Source organism: Panulirus ornatus, chromosome 3 (assembly GCF_036320965.1).
Source record: "Panulirus ornatus isolate Po-2019 chromosome 3, ASM3632096v1, whole genome shotgun sequence".
Classification (NCBI taxonomy): domain Eukaryota; kingdom Metazoa; phylum Arthropoda; class Malacostraca; order Decapoda; family Palinuridae; genus Panulirus; species Panulirus ornatus.
Genome location: NC_092226.1, coordinates 24,082,002 through 24,099,667, shown reverse-complemented (window position 1 = coordinate 24,099,667; position 17,666 = coordinate 24,082,002). Strand labels below are relative to the sequence as shown.

The 17,666-nt window shown below is 43.2% G+C and overlaps 1 protein-coding gene across 6 annotated transcripts in view; it reads right to left on the bottom strand.

The window, feature by feature from the left end:
• LOC139761373 (optomotor-blind protein-like) overlaps positions 1-17,666 on the bottom strand; it is a 337,252-nt gene that overhangs the window by 215,598 nt on the left and 103,988 nt on the right. For 3 of the 6 annotated variants that reach the window (XM_071685508.1, XM_071685488.1, XM_071685498.1), the window contains exons 2-4: positions 16,129-16,242; positions 15,703-15,816; positions 12,539-12,692 (exon numbers count right to left, since the gene is read on the bottom strand). In XM_071685508.1, coding sequence (XP_071541609.1) covers positions 12,539-12,692; positions 15,703-15,816; positions 16,129-16,242 — 382 coding nt within the window. The remainder of the gene's footprint in view (positions 1-12,538; positions 12,693-15,702; positions 15,817-16,128; positions 16,243-17,666) is intronic. The other 3 variants (XM_071685525.1, XM_071685534.1, XM_071685516.1) reach the window with 2 other exon arrangements.

The following is a 17,666-nucleotide window of genomic DNA, read 5'->3' as shown; positions in this document are numbered from 1 at the left end:
TGTGAGGAAGTGTGCAAGCCATGGAAGGAGACATCTCCGCAGCCCGATGGTGACCGCTTTATTAATGGTTGCACGTATAATGGCAGCCGAATGAACGTTAGGTGTCGTGTCTCACTAAGTTGCGATAGATAAAGTTCAGGATGCTGCTGATGCAGAGAGGTAAAGGAAATTTTGATATGAAATTGCAAAGAGTCTACGAAACTTGCAGCGCGCGCGTGTATGTGTGTGTGTGTGTGTGTGTGTGTGTGTGTGTGTGTGTGTGTGTGTGTGTGTGTGTGTGTGTAAACTAGCATTTCTACTGCATGGCATTACACACACTTATACAACCATACACATATGTTACCAGCCATATAATCTATACACACACACACACACACACACACACACACTATATACCAACGTCAAACCAAACAACAGATGAATTCTCAGACGTATACCAACACAATATGTTTCCCTATAGCATGGTGGACAGTGATGGCGCAGTAAAGGTTCCTTCGACGGTCCCTCATCACATTCACTATTATGTAAACTACTGACGCCAAAGAAACACTCAAGACTCTTTTAAGATCGACCGAAGATTCAGTATCGAACTCTCAGCAAGGCGAGAACCATTCGAACTCAAACCAATTAATGAAATAAGCGTTTTTGTTTTCTCTTCTTTTTATGTGTTTTGATAAGTGTATGTAAACTCGCGGTATCGGTTTACCTAATGTGTAGCCACTATGAGGTTTCCGCTCCAAATACAACTATGAGGTTTCATGCTTTAAATACACTAGATGAAAATAGCACTGACAGCCTTTCAGGTCTCTTTACATTACGTTCAACTTGGAGGTAGGTCGTCACATGTCGAGGTAAGCTGTTGTTACTGTCATGTCTAGTCAAGGGTTGTAACGGGTTGTAGAAGTCACCTACTGTTCTGGGTCTTCCTGTAATATGATGTTACCAACTGTTTCCACATTCTCCCTCGTTGGTCAAGGATCCAGGACCTGGAACCAACACTAGGAGATGCGTCTAGGATCCAGGACCTTGCAACAACACTGGAACGTGTGTCCAAGACCCGGCACCAACACTGGGAATTGTTTCCAGGATCCAGGACCTTCCATCAACACTAAGACCTGCGTCCAGGACCCAAAACCCGTCACCAACACCAAGTCATGTACCTTGGACCTTCCAGCATCCAAGGGACATGTTTCCAGGAACTAGGTCCCTGCACTGCCCCTGGAACATGTTTCCAGAACACGAGATCCGGCGCGAACTCTTGGACACGTGCATTACCAACTGTGCAGGTTAGACTCGTGGTCTGGATGTCACATCAGTGGTTAGGTTTCCACTCGCTGAACCTAAGTGGTTCCGTCGCCACTTGCTGCCCCCGAGGGATTCCTCTGCTACTTTCTTCCCTTAGGATATAACACAACACCGAGCGACAAGGACGTCAGGTGACCTAACAAGTGTTCACAAGGAGGGTAGTGTCACCTGGACAAGGCAAGACAAGGGAAGACATTAAAAGTAATGGATGTTACTCATACTGACGAATGACTGAATAATAGAAGGCGCCAAGCTAAACTGAAAGCAAGAGCCAGGAATTCCTTCTTCACAACTGGTTTCGACATCGTCTTCTGCAGGAGAATACAAAGATACCTACCTTTACGCGATAGAGTGACGGAGGGGAAGAATGCTTAAAGGATGTTTCTGGATATGTCAAGGGAGGGAGGCGCGTGAAGGATGAACACGCACCAATGGTGTGTCTTTATAGCCCAAGTGGAAGAAATGTTCTAAAGGACAGAGGAAACGATAACATTTACTCTATATATTGTTTCTGAAGGTGAACGTGGCCAAGCTTTCAGCCACCTGCTGAGGGAGGCAAAAGCTAATGAAATAAAGTTCAACAAGGTTATGAATGCGAGAGATAAGCCGGTAAGATAGAAGGAAGAATAGAGGAAGATGATATATATAATCAGAAGGAAAAAGAAATCGAGAACAGTTCATTAGTGAAAATTAAAAAATGATAATAATACACAAATGTGCGATTATGAATATAATGATGAACATTAAAAGACACATCTGAGGACGCTTATTAATAATACACTAATAATGTAACAAAAGAAATAAAAGAAATGAAATGTGGACAGAAAGAAAAATCAAGTCGAAACAGAAACCCGAGGTGGCACCGGTGGCGGGGAAGGCCCGCCTCACGTGACCCGCCCACCAGCAACGACCCATCCCCTACCCTCTCCCTCCCTCCACCCGAGACACCCATGCCGTACACACGTCCTCCCCCCCCCCCCCCTCCCACTCTACTCTCGACCTCACCCCACTAGTAAACCAGAGTTCCGCCTGACGGTATATTGCGTCACTGCATTTACGATTATGTCAACACTGCTCTTGCTGTGTTTCATGTCTCATTCTAGTATTGGAGCGCCAGGTCAAAAGGGTCGCGTTGTAGCTACTGTTGATTCTTCTACTCTTGACTGGCTTCCTTAAACACTGGCTTTAAAAAAAAAAATCATTGTGTAAACAATTCATCACACAAGGTAGAATTATAATGATACAATGAGCGACAGCGTTAGTACGCGCATTCGTTACAATGTCTCTACTGTCGTACAACTTAATAACTATGTAAATAATCACCCCAACATTAACTTTACTTGTGATGAACCAGATTCAAATTGATTGTTAAACCTTCCTGAAACCTTGGGGTTATGAGGCGACCGTTTGGTAATGACAGCCTAACCTGTTTCCCTTGCTTATATATATATTTCAAGTCCCCGCGATCAACATCGCGTTTAAACGCCCTGAAAAGAAACACACATTAAAAACGCCACACGTACAGTACGACCGACGACATCTCTCGTATATTCTAAACTCGAACAGACCCAGGCGATCTTCAAATTAACTTCTCCCTACATAAACTACAAGTGACGTCTGACACAGCACAATCGTCGTCATCGTCATCGGGCCAGTCTATATGTAGGTGTCCCTGGGTGGGGGGTTCAGGCGCCGCCACCCCCGCACCAACACTCATCACGGCACTCCAGGACCCTCACCGCCAGGCCTGCAGGCCTACTACTACCCAGGCTGGGGAGGGTGCGGGAGGGAGGGAACGTCTTCACGGCTGCAGACCCCGACGGTGATATTCTCATTTTATTCTTCAAGTATTTCATAAATCAAGAGGGTTTATTTGTATGCGAGAATGGGGACTAGATGGTGATGGGATTTTGGAAGAATAGGAGGAAGGGGAGAGAGAAGAAGAAGGGGGAGGACAGTTATCTTTTTTTTTTCTCCAATCCTCATCTATCCCCTTTACCACACACACACACACACACACACACACGTAGACGACCCGCTTAACAAAAAAGGGTTGAGTCAGGCCGTCCTCCTCCCCAGCACATCGTCGGGCAAGCGCTCCCTCCCACGCCCCCATTACCCACACCCCTAAATTATCTGATGGACAGAAGGAGGTGAAATAATGAAGGATAAGAGGACACACCCTATTACACGGGGGCCACTCTATATATCAGCCTCTCCCCACCCCCCTCCCAACCTCTCTCTCTCTCCCCCTTCCCCTCATCTTGGCGCCCTTCCCCCCGCCTCTTCTCTCCCTGTCTCCCCCTTCCCCAGCACCCCTAATCCTTCCCTCCCCCATCCCCCTCCGCCACCCACTGCCTCCCCTTTCCTCTTATGTTTCTCTGCCTAACCCATTGTCGTCGACATGTCGGCTTTAACTCCCGCTGTCACATGTTTAAGAGTGTAAGAATGAATGCATTGTGTGGAGGTGATATATTCTTGAAATTATAAACTGCAGCGAGAGACGACAACAGACTTTCCTTCGTCTGTTGTCGGACGAGGTCAAATTTACGAGAGACCCACCCACGCTCCGACCCACCCACCCACCCACCACCCCTCATCTTGAGAGACATACTGTGGTTGTTACTATATAAATGACGTAATCTTATGTCTCGTGTTTGATTTATGTATATTACAAAGTCAATTAAGAAATGCGATAACGTAATAATATCAGTGAAAAAAATGTATGAGATGTATGGACACACACACACACACACACACACACACACACACACACACACACACACACACGGTAATCTCTGCAGTAATGCCCCCCACCCCCATCCCAAACCCACCCACCCATCCCACCCCGTCCTGTGAGGTCTTTCCACCCGGTGCCTCACTGTCATAATTTATCAACGTGCGCATGTGTTTGTTTCACTCCCTGCTACACATACCTCAATTAATTCCCCACACAGTCCTCCTCAAAAAAAACCCCCAAATAGAGATCAGAAGGTGAGAACCTCGACCAAACACCTGTTTAAATGACCCACAGTTGAAATATATATAATCCTCCACCGCGTCATTTACCCCCGTCTTGAAGGGAAGAATAAGAGAGGCAGGTGAGGAAACAATCCTGTCGACGTTTCAAAAAAAAAAAAAAAAAAGAAGAAAAAAGGATAAAAAAAAAATCTTGTTACGAGCCGGCATCGAAAACGTCCGTCAGTACAAAACAAACAAATCTGGCCACCACCACCGCCGCCGCCTCCTCCCTCCCCCGATGTTCACACTAACACTTCACTCAACCTGAACGAAACCTTACGACACTCGACGCCGTCCCTTTACAAACCCCTTAGCGTCCTCGGGTTTCCAGCATGGAGTATCGATCTGGGCAAGTTCTCTTCGCCCTTCATGACTTCCTTAAAACGTGGTTGGACCACTCGCCTGAAGTCTTCAAACTCGCCACACACACACACACACACACACACCCTGGGAACCAGTGCGAGCACGGCGGGGGAGGGACGACACGCCGCACGTACACGCTCGCTTGTTCCCCCCACGGTGAGGTGAGCGACGCCACAGACGACGACGACACGACGAACCGTCGGGGCAAAGATAGAAGACCTGTGGAGATTTGGCGATGGTCTGGCCAGCACAGGCTCTCCGCCGACATCATAACCCCTTCCACCATCCCTCATCCCCCACCCCCATCATACCCCCTACCCATCTCCCATTCCCTCCCCCATCTCTACCCTTCCCCTTACCTTTCTTCCCCTCCCCGTACCCCCTCTACCCCCGACGGAAGATTGCACGAACCTCCTCCAGTCTTTCCACATTGTTTCGCCTCGCGTGGTGCATGCGGGATCCCAAGCCGGGCTCAGTTTCATGCCCCTTACGAGTTCATACACCAGCTTTATAACTATGTCACGAACACACACACACACACACACACACACACACACACCCACACACACACACACACTTCGCCTCTCTCCCAAAGTCGCTATCAGCCGCTAGGTTTGCGGTGTATGGTTTCTGATTACATGTATGACATGTATATTCAAACAGAAGTGTATCTATATCTATTTATCTGTCTATCTATCTATACATATGTGTGTGTGTGTGTGTGTGTGTGTGTGTGTGTGTGTGTGTGTGTGTGTGTGTGTGTGGGTTTATAAGAGCGTCTGTATGTGCTCGCCCAAGTGATTACATGTATGTATGTATATTCGAATATATATATATATATATATATATATATATATATATATATATATATATATATATATATATATATAATGTGTGAGTGTGTGTGTGTGTGTGTGTGTGTGTGTGTGTGTGTGTGTAAGAGCGCGCGCGCGTGTGTGTGTACGCATGAGCGCGGGACCTGGGCGATCCCGGGACCACTTTGCAAGTCTATGAACGGTCATACTTCATCGCCACGACGAGACTTATTGGTCTTGTGTCTGTGGGCGGGCAGGGACAAGCCAAGCCAGACATGCAACGCCGCCCCTGATAGATTTAATGTTGCGGGTTATATTTAATGTTGCCGGGATGAGCGGAGTGCGCCTCTGAGCTGGGACCACGTTGTGTGTGTGTGTGTGTGTGTGTGTATGGCCCGAGGAGCGTTGTTCTGCTGGGAGAAGTAGTGGCGGAGGCCGGGGTTGGGGGAGAGGTGGGGGCGGTGGCGGTGGTGAACTGGTAATAGGCGGTAGCCATAGGTCTGTTACTGTGGTATGATGTGGTGGTGACTGATGGGGGTTGGTGGTGTGGTGACTGGCGGTGGTGGTGATCGTCTGCTACTGTGGTGTTGTAGGGGTGGTTATGAATGGTACGGAACTGTAGTGGTGGTGAAGGGTATTGTCAGTGAGTGGTCGTGAAGGTGATGAGGGACAGCAGTGTTGGTGATGACAGTGGTGACTGGTGAGAGGTAACAGTAGTAGTAGTAGTAGCATAGTAGTAGCAGCAGCAGTAGTAGTGGTAGTAGTAGTAGTAGTAGTAGTAGTAGTAGTAGTAGTAGTAGTAGTAGTATCATTATTATTATCATCATTATTATTATTATTATTATTATTATCATTATTATTATCATTATTATTATCATTATTACTATTATTATTATTTTTATCGTTATCATTATTATTATCATTATTATTAGTAGTAGTGGTAGTAGTGGTAACAGAAGTAAAAGTAGTAATAGTAACAGTAGTAATGGAATGCTCATGGTAGGGAAATGATGTGGTGTTACGTAGCGATGGTGGTGGTGATGTTACAGGGTGATGTGGCTGCGTCAGCACCAATATATATATATATATATATATATATATATATATATATATATATATATATATATATATATATATATACCACCAAGAAAGGTGCCACAATAATGCGCTATGATGTTCTACTTCAAACTGTTCTGACAGCGCCCTCAATACTGAATACATTTATCATTACATTAACACTGAAATTAATATCAACTGACAGTGTTACAGACGTAAATGGTGTAAGGAATTACATTAACAGTGAAAAAAGGTAATGCACAGCAAGTGTGAACTAATCAAAGCATTACTCTAGCAGTGAAAACGCTGACAATGTTGCTGATGTAGTCATGTATAAAGTAATACACCAACAGTGAAAAAAGTTTTGATTCGTTTTGCTGATGCAGACTGCATGAAAGTTGTAGAATACACGGAATATGACACTTGCAGCGAATAGTGAACGTAATAGACATACTTGTAGTGAAATAACTCATTATTCGCCAGGATCAACAAATCTGATTAACTGCATGACTCTCTAAAAGTAATATAGTTATTTGACGAAATACAGCTGGTAGGGGACCGGAAAAGATACACAAAGTAAAAAAAAGAAAATGGTATGTGGTGAACTTCCATTCTCAGTGTTGCTCCGGACTAGTCCAAACAATGTACAGGGGGTACTTGCCTAGCTTGTAATACTGTATGGGGGGTTTACAGATGCTGCTCCCAGCTAAGTGTTACACGGGAGAGAAATTCTACTTTCAGGGAATACCACATCTCAGAAAAAGGTCACAAAACAGAGAGAATACATGGTACCATCGCAAGATACTTGGTACTACCTCAGCCACCATACACAGTGAACACCAGGGAATCACCACCACCAGCTCCTTCCTGGCCTGCCTGCCTCACTCATACACACACACCACTACCACACTATACCACACTCCCTCCCATGATCCTCGACCTGACCTATCCTCCTCCCATCCAGCCCAGACCTCCCCTCTCCCCTCCGAAATCTACTGACGACCTAGCACTACCCTCACATCCTACCACTCCACTCCCGGACTCTGCCCACGACCTGGCACGACCTTCAGCTCCTAACCCCCGCAACCTTCAACTCTCGGACTGTACCTACCTACGTCTTCGTCATAACCGGTCTTTTCATTGGATTCCAGTTCTCTAGACATCGCTTAAACACCAATATGAAGGTATCGTCTCAATACTAGTACTATGTTTAAGTGACTGGTGCAAGTATTACAAAAGCAAATATATGTTGAGAAATACACATGCACGGGCATAGAAGTACACACACACACACACACACACACACACACACACACACACGCACACGCACACACACTGGCCAAACCTAGGAACCCATTTATCGAACAGCCCAGAGGGAAGGATGAACGCCTGCGGTAGATTATCACGCCCAGGATTCGAACCCATACACGCCCGTCCCTGGGCGGGCCCGTGTTGACTCAAGGTCAGTATAGTTAACCACAACACCACGGAGGTGTGAGCGTGTATGCATGTGTGCGTACATATGTATGTATGTGCATTCAAAGTATACACGTATGTAGGTCGGGTAGTAGTGTAGGCAGTAGGAGCTGTGTACCTGTATACGGGAGCCAGAGGGTGCAGGTGGCGTCGGCGGAGACAGGGAGTGAGGCCGCTGGTTCTCGTCTGAGTAAAATAATAAGGTTAACAAATTAGGAACAAGCGCCGTGGTTAACAGCCGCATGTTAACCCACTCGTTCAGCAGGTCCCAACAAGCCTCTAAATCACCATCGCCAGGCGGGACTTCCTCACCTCACCTCCCTCCTCCTCCTCTCCCCAGCCCAACCCCTCTTCTCCCCGCCCAGCCAACTCACTAATCTCCCCGCGAATCCTTCGCTTTACGTGATCCGAACCAGTGGTTAACAAGCATGACTGATTTGCATATTAACTATAGAACGACCTCGTCACTTGACCCCTATTTTCTTTTACCATCCTCTCCCTCGTTCCCGACCATCTCTCGATAATTCATATTTCTCAAAGTGGCTTTTCATCGCCAACGTTTCAGCGCCACGCTGGCGACACCCAGAACTATCTCGTAGGCTGAGCGAGACGGGGTTCGCAAGTTCGAGATAATGAGGTTCGTGGTGTTATCTGATCCAACCATTAACACAAGTCGAGTCCGGATTTTAAGACAAGGTTGGAGCGGTGAGCGTGGCATGATGGTCAGCCCTCACGAGCGTTCCTGGTAGCTGATTGGCTGATTGCTTGATGGATTGTCCCCGCTACGCAATCTTTGCTTGACTAATGTGCGTCTGTCTCGAACCCTTGTATTACTAGCAACTTCGGTTTCACTGTTCTTCAGTTTCGTTTATTTCTCACTATCATCAGCATTCATGATTATTTCCATCGCTAACTTCACTATCATTATCATTACCTTATGTCATTATAAACCTCGTATCTACTACTATCATGATCTTAGAAATACATATCATTGAACTTAAGATTGAATACACTGAAAATTCTTACTTGTACTTGATCATTGCCTTAGGCCACTGTTTAATATCAGTAGACGATATAAAGAAAAGGCAAAGATTGATAAGAAACACAACCTATCCATATAATCGGTTTGGTTATTAATGAATGATAAACCCGTGCAATCATCCGTCAGGAGTGGAATGTCCTAGGATCCAGCAAGGCGAGCGAGGCGAGGGAGGGAGGGAGGGATACGAGCGGGCTGGGCCGGGCCGGGCCGGGCTGGGCAGGCGAGTCGGCTGGCGGCGGCGGACAGGCCGAGCGAGCACCAGTCCTCCCTTACCTCACCTCTCCATCCTTCACCTCACACCAGAGCAACATCCCCAACATTACCATCCATAAAGAGCTTAAATACAAATCGCTACACCGCTCCCATTACCGTCCACAAAGGGCCCAGTACCGGGGAATCATTACAAGAAATTAACTCTGCTCCTCCGCTGAGATGAGGATGTACGTAGGCACAGGACCCGTGTATGGACAAGCAACACACAACAGAAAACGAGGGAGACACGAAGCGCCACAATAGAAAACGAGGTGTGGGTACCCGAGGGAACACGCAACGCCGCCCCGCGTGCCTGGCGCCCCTACCGTGGTGCAAATTAATTATAGCGGGTCGTAGGATTGTGAGCGGTTTTTCTGAGCGTTAATACAACATATCTTGAGATTGAAACAAATTTACACGTACACACATTATATATATATATATATATATATATATATATATATATATATATATATATATATATATATATATATATATATATATTGCAATAAGGTCACAATGATGCATATCATCTAAGCATTTCCTGGTAATCACACGCAAAAAAAGGAAACTCATCGTGTTTCATTTATTCAAGTGGTTATTAGAGTGTATATATATATATATATATATATATATATATATATATATATATATATATATATATATATATATATATATATATTTGTTTAAAGCCAGTGCACTGGTCTTTAACAAACAGTGCATTAAAGAAATATGCTGCCTGCTTACACAAAAATATACATATATGAGAGACATTTCAGAACAAAGACATTGAATCTACACGCGTTGATAGCTCTGATCAGTTCGTTAATGCAAATACAAATAATGAATGATTCGATGGAGTTACTGTACAGGATACACTGATTGGCTGATATGCAGCCCAAAGATAAATGGCCAATACGGAGAGGTGATTGATTACAATTATTAATTTTTTGGTGCTGACTGGTTGATATAAATGTATTTCTGAAAGCTGAGTGAATGGAACTTATTTATGCATTCTTGAAGCATAGCTGGTGACTTTTTATACTACTTGTTATAATCACTAGCTACTTGTGATTATGACTGGCTACTTGTGATTATGACTGGCTACTTGTGATTATGACTGGCTACTTCTGATCATGACTGGCTACTTCTGATCATGACTGGCTACTTCTGATCATGATTGGCTACTTCTTATTATGACTGGCTACTTGTGATTATGACTGGCTACTTGTGATTATGACTGGCTACTTGTAATTATGACTGGCTACTTGTGATTATGACTGGCTACTTGTAATTATGACTGGCTACTTGTGATTATGACTGGCTACTTGTGACTGACTGGCTACTTGTGATTATGACTGGCTACTTCTGATCATGATTGGCTACTTCTTATTATGACTGGCTACTTGTAATTATGACTGGCTACTTGTGATTATGACTGGCTACTTGTAATTATGACTGGCTACTTGTGATTATGACTGGCTACTTCTGATCATGACTGGCTACTTGTGATTATGACTGGCTACTTCTGATCATGATTGGCTACTTCTGATCATGATTGGCTACTTCTGATCATAACTGGTTACTTCTTATTATGACTCGCTATTTGTGATTATGACTGGCTACTTGTGATTATGACTGGCTACTTGTGATTATGACTGGCTACTTTACATTATGACTGGCCACTTGTGATTATGACTGGCTACTTGTGATTATGACTGGCTACTTGTGATAATGACTGGCTACTTGTGATTATGACTGGCTACTTGTGATTATGACTGGCTACTTGTGATTATGACTGGCTACTTGTGATTATGACTGGCTACTTGTGATAATGACTGGCTACTTCTTATTACGACTGGCTACTTGTGATTATGACTGGCTACTTGTGATTATGACTGGCTACTTGTGATTATGACTGGCTACTTGTGATTATGACTGGCTACTTGTGATTATGACTGGCTACTTTTCATTATGACTGGCTACTTTTCATTATGACTGGCTACTTTTCATTATGACTGGCTACTTTTCATTATGACTGGCTACTTGTGATTATGACTGGCTACTTTTCATTATGACTGGCTACTTGTGATAATGACTGGCTACTTCTTATCATGACTGGCTACTTTTCATTATGACTGGCTACTTGTGATAATGACTGTCTACTTGTGATTTTGTCTGACTGCTACTGGATGACTATCTGCTTATGACTGTGACTGACTACTTGTGATAATGGCTGACAAATTATGATCATGACTGAAAACTTGTGATTATGACTAACTACTTATGACCATAATTAACTACTTGTGACTATGACTGAGTGCTTGTGATCATGACTTACAACCTGTGCTTATGACTGATTACAAGTGATCATAACTTATTGTGAGCATGAATGACTACTTGTGATCATGACTGATTGTAAGCATGATCGACTACTTGTGACCATGACTGACTGTGAGCATGAAAGACTACTTGTGATCATGAGTGATTGAGAGCATGATCAATTACTTGTGATCATGACTGATTGTGAGCATGAAAGACTACTTGTGATCATGACTGATTGAGAGCATGATCAATTACTTGTGATCATGACTGGCTAACTTGTAATCTGGTACTCAAAAGCCTACGCATATGTGTATACTGTTGTAATCAACAACCTTTACGAAACTGAGGGACGTATTTCTGCGAGATGATCTGAACAATCAAATCACTATTTCAGGGAATTCTTTTTCCCATAGCGTTTCCGAAGTGGTAAAAAATCATTCGATTCGATTAAACACGAAGGCTTTGTGAGCCTCAACACTTCATCTTCAAAGAAAAAAAAAATGCCCAACACTCTTCACCTGATCTTTGGTAATGAACATTTTTCATCAAAAGTTTTATTTTTTGGAGGGAAACCCATCCTTTTATATCAACATTTAACTCTTTTCCCAACGAATGATCAGGGTAGCAAAGTTAATTCCTAAACTCCAGGCAAGACAAAGAATATAAAGAGAAGGGAGAGTCCTCATCCAGCGAAGGATATTCCACCGAAACCTCCCCTACTATTTAATGTAACCAATTGAACATTGTCTCGGACCTCTCCAACAACTCCTGTCCTAACACTGCTAACACGAACCACCAAAATGAGCCAGCCCTGCCCAGACTATCGCAACAAGACACGGACATAAAAGAAAAAAAAAAAGAAGGCAAGAGAGATTATACTTACAAATCCGTGTTTATCGGAGATGTTGTTGGTGAGTTTCAATTTGTGAAAGGAGACGACCTTCTGCATCCACTGTTCCCCTGTGGCTGGGCTGTCCGGATGGATGTACATTCTTTTGGGCATCTCGGGGTCCGCCTTCCCTGCCACCATCCACCGGCTGAAGGGGGAGAAGAAGACCAGGGGGGTGTTAGCTACAGGGGCTGAGGTGCGGTCTCCTGGGGTGCACCCACCCAAAGCAGGACGTGTGTTCCTTTATAGTCTAAGAGTCCTTGGAATCTAATGTTTGACTGAGAGGATCTAACTAGTACAAGGTTCCCAGTCACCAAAAAAAAAAAAAGACTTCATGAAATTAGTGACAAATTAAGTTCCAATCAAACTTTGACCCTTTCTCATGAATTCCTGTGAATATCTGCTCTTCATGAAGCTGCTACCTTAAGTTAATCATCGAGAATGACAAGATGAAGTAAAAAAAAAAAAAAATGGAATTATAATCTTAGGGAGGAATTCCACCATGATTTAGAACACAGCTTCCAAATTCAGCTGAAGAAAACAATATGAAAAAAGTACGCTAATATACCCATAGAAATGGTTCTTTGCTTGACACAACCAACATCTGAACCTTTGTCCGTAAAAATGATAAAATTCGGATGCTGTTCCTCCACTGAGAACTCAAATGGTTGGCAGTGATGAAATCTTGACACGTGAGCGACTAACAGTGACTGATTTCTAAGAGATTCAGAGGCTTCGAATCAATCCAAAAGAGGCAACTGACTCGTGCTTCATTATATTATAAATGATCATGGGATATTTTACTAACATATTACCTCGAAGGTTCGGATGACAGGCGATGATTTCCCACACAGTGGTGAATGATATATATTTCAATGCCAAAATCTAATATAGTTTTGAGAGTTGAATAGACAACACTCATGCAATTTTAAAAGTTGGCTGTCTCGAATGTCAACTCTAGTTAAAACAACTTTTTCAATCATGTGTGTTTACGAAGAGCCAGTCAGCCATTCTATAATTGCATTTAGATAATATTGATCCAGGTGATGTGTACATTTCAGAAGACATTTGAACAATACAATCTTCTGACTGAGATCAATTGAGCTAAGAAACTAACACATACAATACAGATTGCAAATGAAAACTGGGTGAAAATGAGTCATGAAACTGATCTAAAATAAGAATAAAGCAATTCTATTTACCGACAATGGGAAAACCCACCTTATACATGGATTATTCATGGATCATTTTCCTTATCTTTACAGGCAAGTTGTGATGAAAACAAAAGAACAACTTGATACAGGTTCCAAATGTTGGTTGTGTCTAGAACTCTCAAATGTTGAGTTCCTTTATGGCCTCGGGACTTACTCACTAATGTTATCAGGGAGACAGGTGACTACTGCATCAACAGGCTGTGTTATGGAGCTGGACTAACTACTGAGGCTGGAAAGTTCAAATTTCTTTTTGCACATGCGAGAAAAAGTAATGAAAAAATAAATGCAGGAAATCATAAGGACTATCATGCACTTGGGTCTCCGGGATGAGTAGAAGGAGTCCTCAGCGCGTCCTCTGAAGTTTCAGCTGACCCTCTGACGCGCCTTCAGAAGTTATGACGGAGTCCTGAAGTGGCTCCAGGAGTAATACCTAACTTCAGACGTGCACTGAGGAGTTACGATCATCTCCTACGATACTGTTTCTGCGCCTTCAGGAGTTTATGGCATCCTCGTCATGTTCCTCCGCGAGTCTTCGTCAGTTCCTGCTGTAGCTTCAAGAGCGACCATCGCAATCTGGGTTCTTAATCAACACCCTCAAGGAATTTACATGATTCCCGAAGGGCTTTGAAGGCCCTACTCTTATCTTCTCCTGGCTATTGCTTTCATGGTGCTATTGCCGATGTATACACTGAGAGATGGCTGAGGGGAGACAGGGAACTGACGAGGCTGGTTAAAGTCTTTGGAGGGGGGAGCTGAGGGTCGGGGTTAAAGTTCTGGAACTAGATAGGTTCGGAACTACATCGTGGGGCTACTAGGTCGTGGGGAGTGTGGAGAGTGCGAGGGTATCTTTGTGACCAAATGATCGAGTGGCCGGATAAGTGAAGGAGCGGCTCTGTCCAGCTGAGGGACGATTCTTACAGGCGGTGTTCACGGAGTCCAGATTCTAAGGATTGGATTGTATGGACGCTTCAACAGTTGGGAAAAGAAATCTAGAACTTGATTGGACAGTCTCGAAGATGCTCAAACACTACAAGTTGTGAGAATACGTGCATGAATTGCTATTCCACGGTTAATCGGGGAAAAAAAAAACAGGGTATGGAAATCGATTCATAAACGATTCACACTCTGATGAGGTGGCCTTTGAGAGCTGAGATGTAAAGCCCATAACGGTGTTGATGAATCGACACGTCTAACCACCTCTTTCACCTGTGTCTTAACAACAGCTGTTATCTAATCTTTTGATTGTGTAGAATTAAGAGAAACTGTACAAGCAACCGCATCTTTTATTTTTCCCGTGAGTAATATAACCTAAACAGCCAACCGTTACCAGCTGCACTCTTCTTCTATGGACTGAGGGATACGCTGCTTCCGCGTGATAGCAGAGCTTCATTTGTACACAAACGTGACGTGTATCACCTTTGTCCATCTGCGGTACAATCTCAAAAGATTAGCTTCTCATCGCTTCGCTTCTCCCAGTAACTGGGAGGAAAATTTCTGATCGCGTAACCTCTTAATTAAAGTATACGAAGGCTCAAATGCAGGTTAAGGTGTGAACCTCAGAATAATAAATCATGTGCACTGTAAGCAAAGAAGGGAGGGAAAGGGATTCTAAGGTTATAACTGGGGGTTGGTTGAGGTATAAGAGTCTGTGCTAAGGCTAAGACACCATGAACTCTGAAAAAGGGTGGTGAGCACCCGCTCTTTACAAGGGTTCAGAGAGGTATTATGGGTCATATATACAGTGGACCATTTGGTCAGATTCTGGTAATATACACAACTCCATTCTTCTACTGCATAAGGATCTCTATGGTGGAGGTTTTGTCAATAAGAGGTGGGCTGCATTGAATCCTCCAAAAACAGAATCAAATTTGGGGTTTTCTATGACAGTGAATGAACCTGGGGTCTCTAGAACAATCAATTAACCCGGGGTCTCTATAACAATACCTGTTGTGAAATTTATAGCGGCAATCATCAGCGGCTACGATGTCCATAAGTAAGATGTATTTGGCTTTTTTGTCAAGCCCTGAGACCCGAACTTTGTAGGCAGGAAACATACGTCTGCAAGAATAATAACAGACTTTTGATAGAATATATGACAGTAATGAAAATAAACACAGGGGTTTACCAAAGCGGGAGAAATCAGGACAAATATGGTGGCGAAGGATGATAATAAAAAAATAAGACAGCGCCAAAAGAAAAAAAAAGAAACAAAGAAAACAGGAAGCGTTGCGAGAAAGAAGATGGGAAGCTGGAGATGCCACACCCAAGGCATATCATAATTAAAGACAATGATAATATGGGAGGATTGGGGAAAGAAGAGACACGGAGAAGTGATCTTTTGTAGCTGAAAATAGATGTTAGACTGGATACCTGTTGTGAAACTTATATCTACAGTCGTCTGCAGCCACGATGTCTAGCAGCAGGATGTACTTCGCCTTCGGGTCAAGTCCGGAGACTCTAAATTTCACCTGAGGAAACATTTGCCTGAAAAAATACGAAGGTGTTGTCAACACAGAAATGCTAAGGGACAGCCTTGACTAACAAGACACCTACACAGATGAGGGAGGGACATAATGGAGACGGTTATGTGATCTTCTCAACCTCTTCTGCAACTGAAATCAAATGTTAATTTTTCCTATTTCTCTTTACGAATATATCTAAATGAGTGACACCAAATAAAGTCATGCACGTTTTCTCTATGGCTTTTGTTTCGTCGAGGAAAGAGGGAAAGAAAATCACATGATACATCTCCAGGTAAGAAAATTTCGCCCTAATGACACTTATACTTCGGGGTTTTTCTTAGCTGTCCACAAGTTATGAAGGTTATTCCCCTCCCTTCCCATTGGGAGCAACACAGATATATGGACTCATCTTGGAGGGACAGTGAAGCCTTACATAAAAAGAAGAAAAATAATCTAATTCCTAGAATATTTCAAGGTTCTTCCTGAAAGCTACCAAAGCCAATGAATCTAAAACTGTTCAAAGGGCTTTGGAAACAATATAATAATCTGGAAGTTTCAACAGTCCTACGATACAAACACACACACAAAAAATAAATCTGAACACTCAATTAGAAATTAATTTCTCCTGCAATAACATGAAGGCTTTCGATGCAGGTCCTCAGCCCACTAAGATCTCCATGACTATCTTAAGAGGTTATCCCATATACAGACTATTTTCTGACAGACTCTCAAGTTGAAGGTGTGACGCGAGGGGTCTTTCTTCTTCCTGAACTTTCTCTCAGTCATTTTGATCGGTAAATAGGTGAAATAAAAGTCCTCTTTAACAAATATCAGGAGTTAGATGCAAAACGGTTACATATCATGAATATTTGTTTGTTCATTATACTTTTAGATTATATTTTCTTCTTACAATCATTTCCGTATATATAAACCGAATATCCCATATACATATATATATATATATATATTATCCCTGGGGATAGGGGAGAAAGAATACTTCCCACGTATTCCCTGCGTGTCGTAGAAGGCGACTAAAAGGGAAGGGAGCGGGGGCTGGAAATCCTCCCCTCTCGTTTTTTTTTTTTTTTTTTTTTTTTTTTTTTTCCAAAAGAAGGAACAGAGAAGGGGGCCAGGTGAGGGTATTCCCTCAAAGGCCCAGTCCTCTGTTCTTAACGCTACCTCGCTATTGCGGGAAATGGCGAATAGTATGAAAAAAAAAAAAAAAAAAAATATATATATATATATATATATATATATATATATATATATACTATCCTTAGGGATAGGGGAGAAGGATTACTGCCCATGTATTTCCTGCGTGTCGTATAAGACGACTAAGAGAGGCGGAAGTGGGAGGCTGGAAATCCTCTGCTGTTGTACTATTTTCCAGAATATGAAACAGAGGAAGGAGTTAAGAGAAGATTTTTCCCTCTAAGGCAGAGTCAT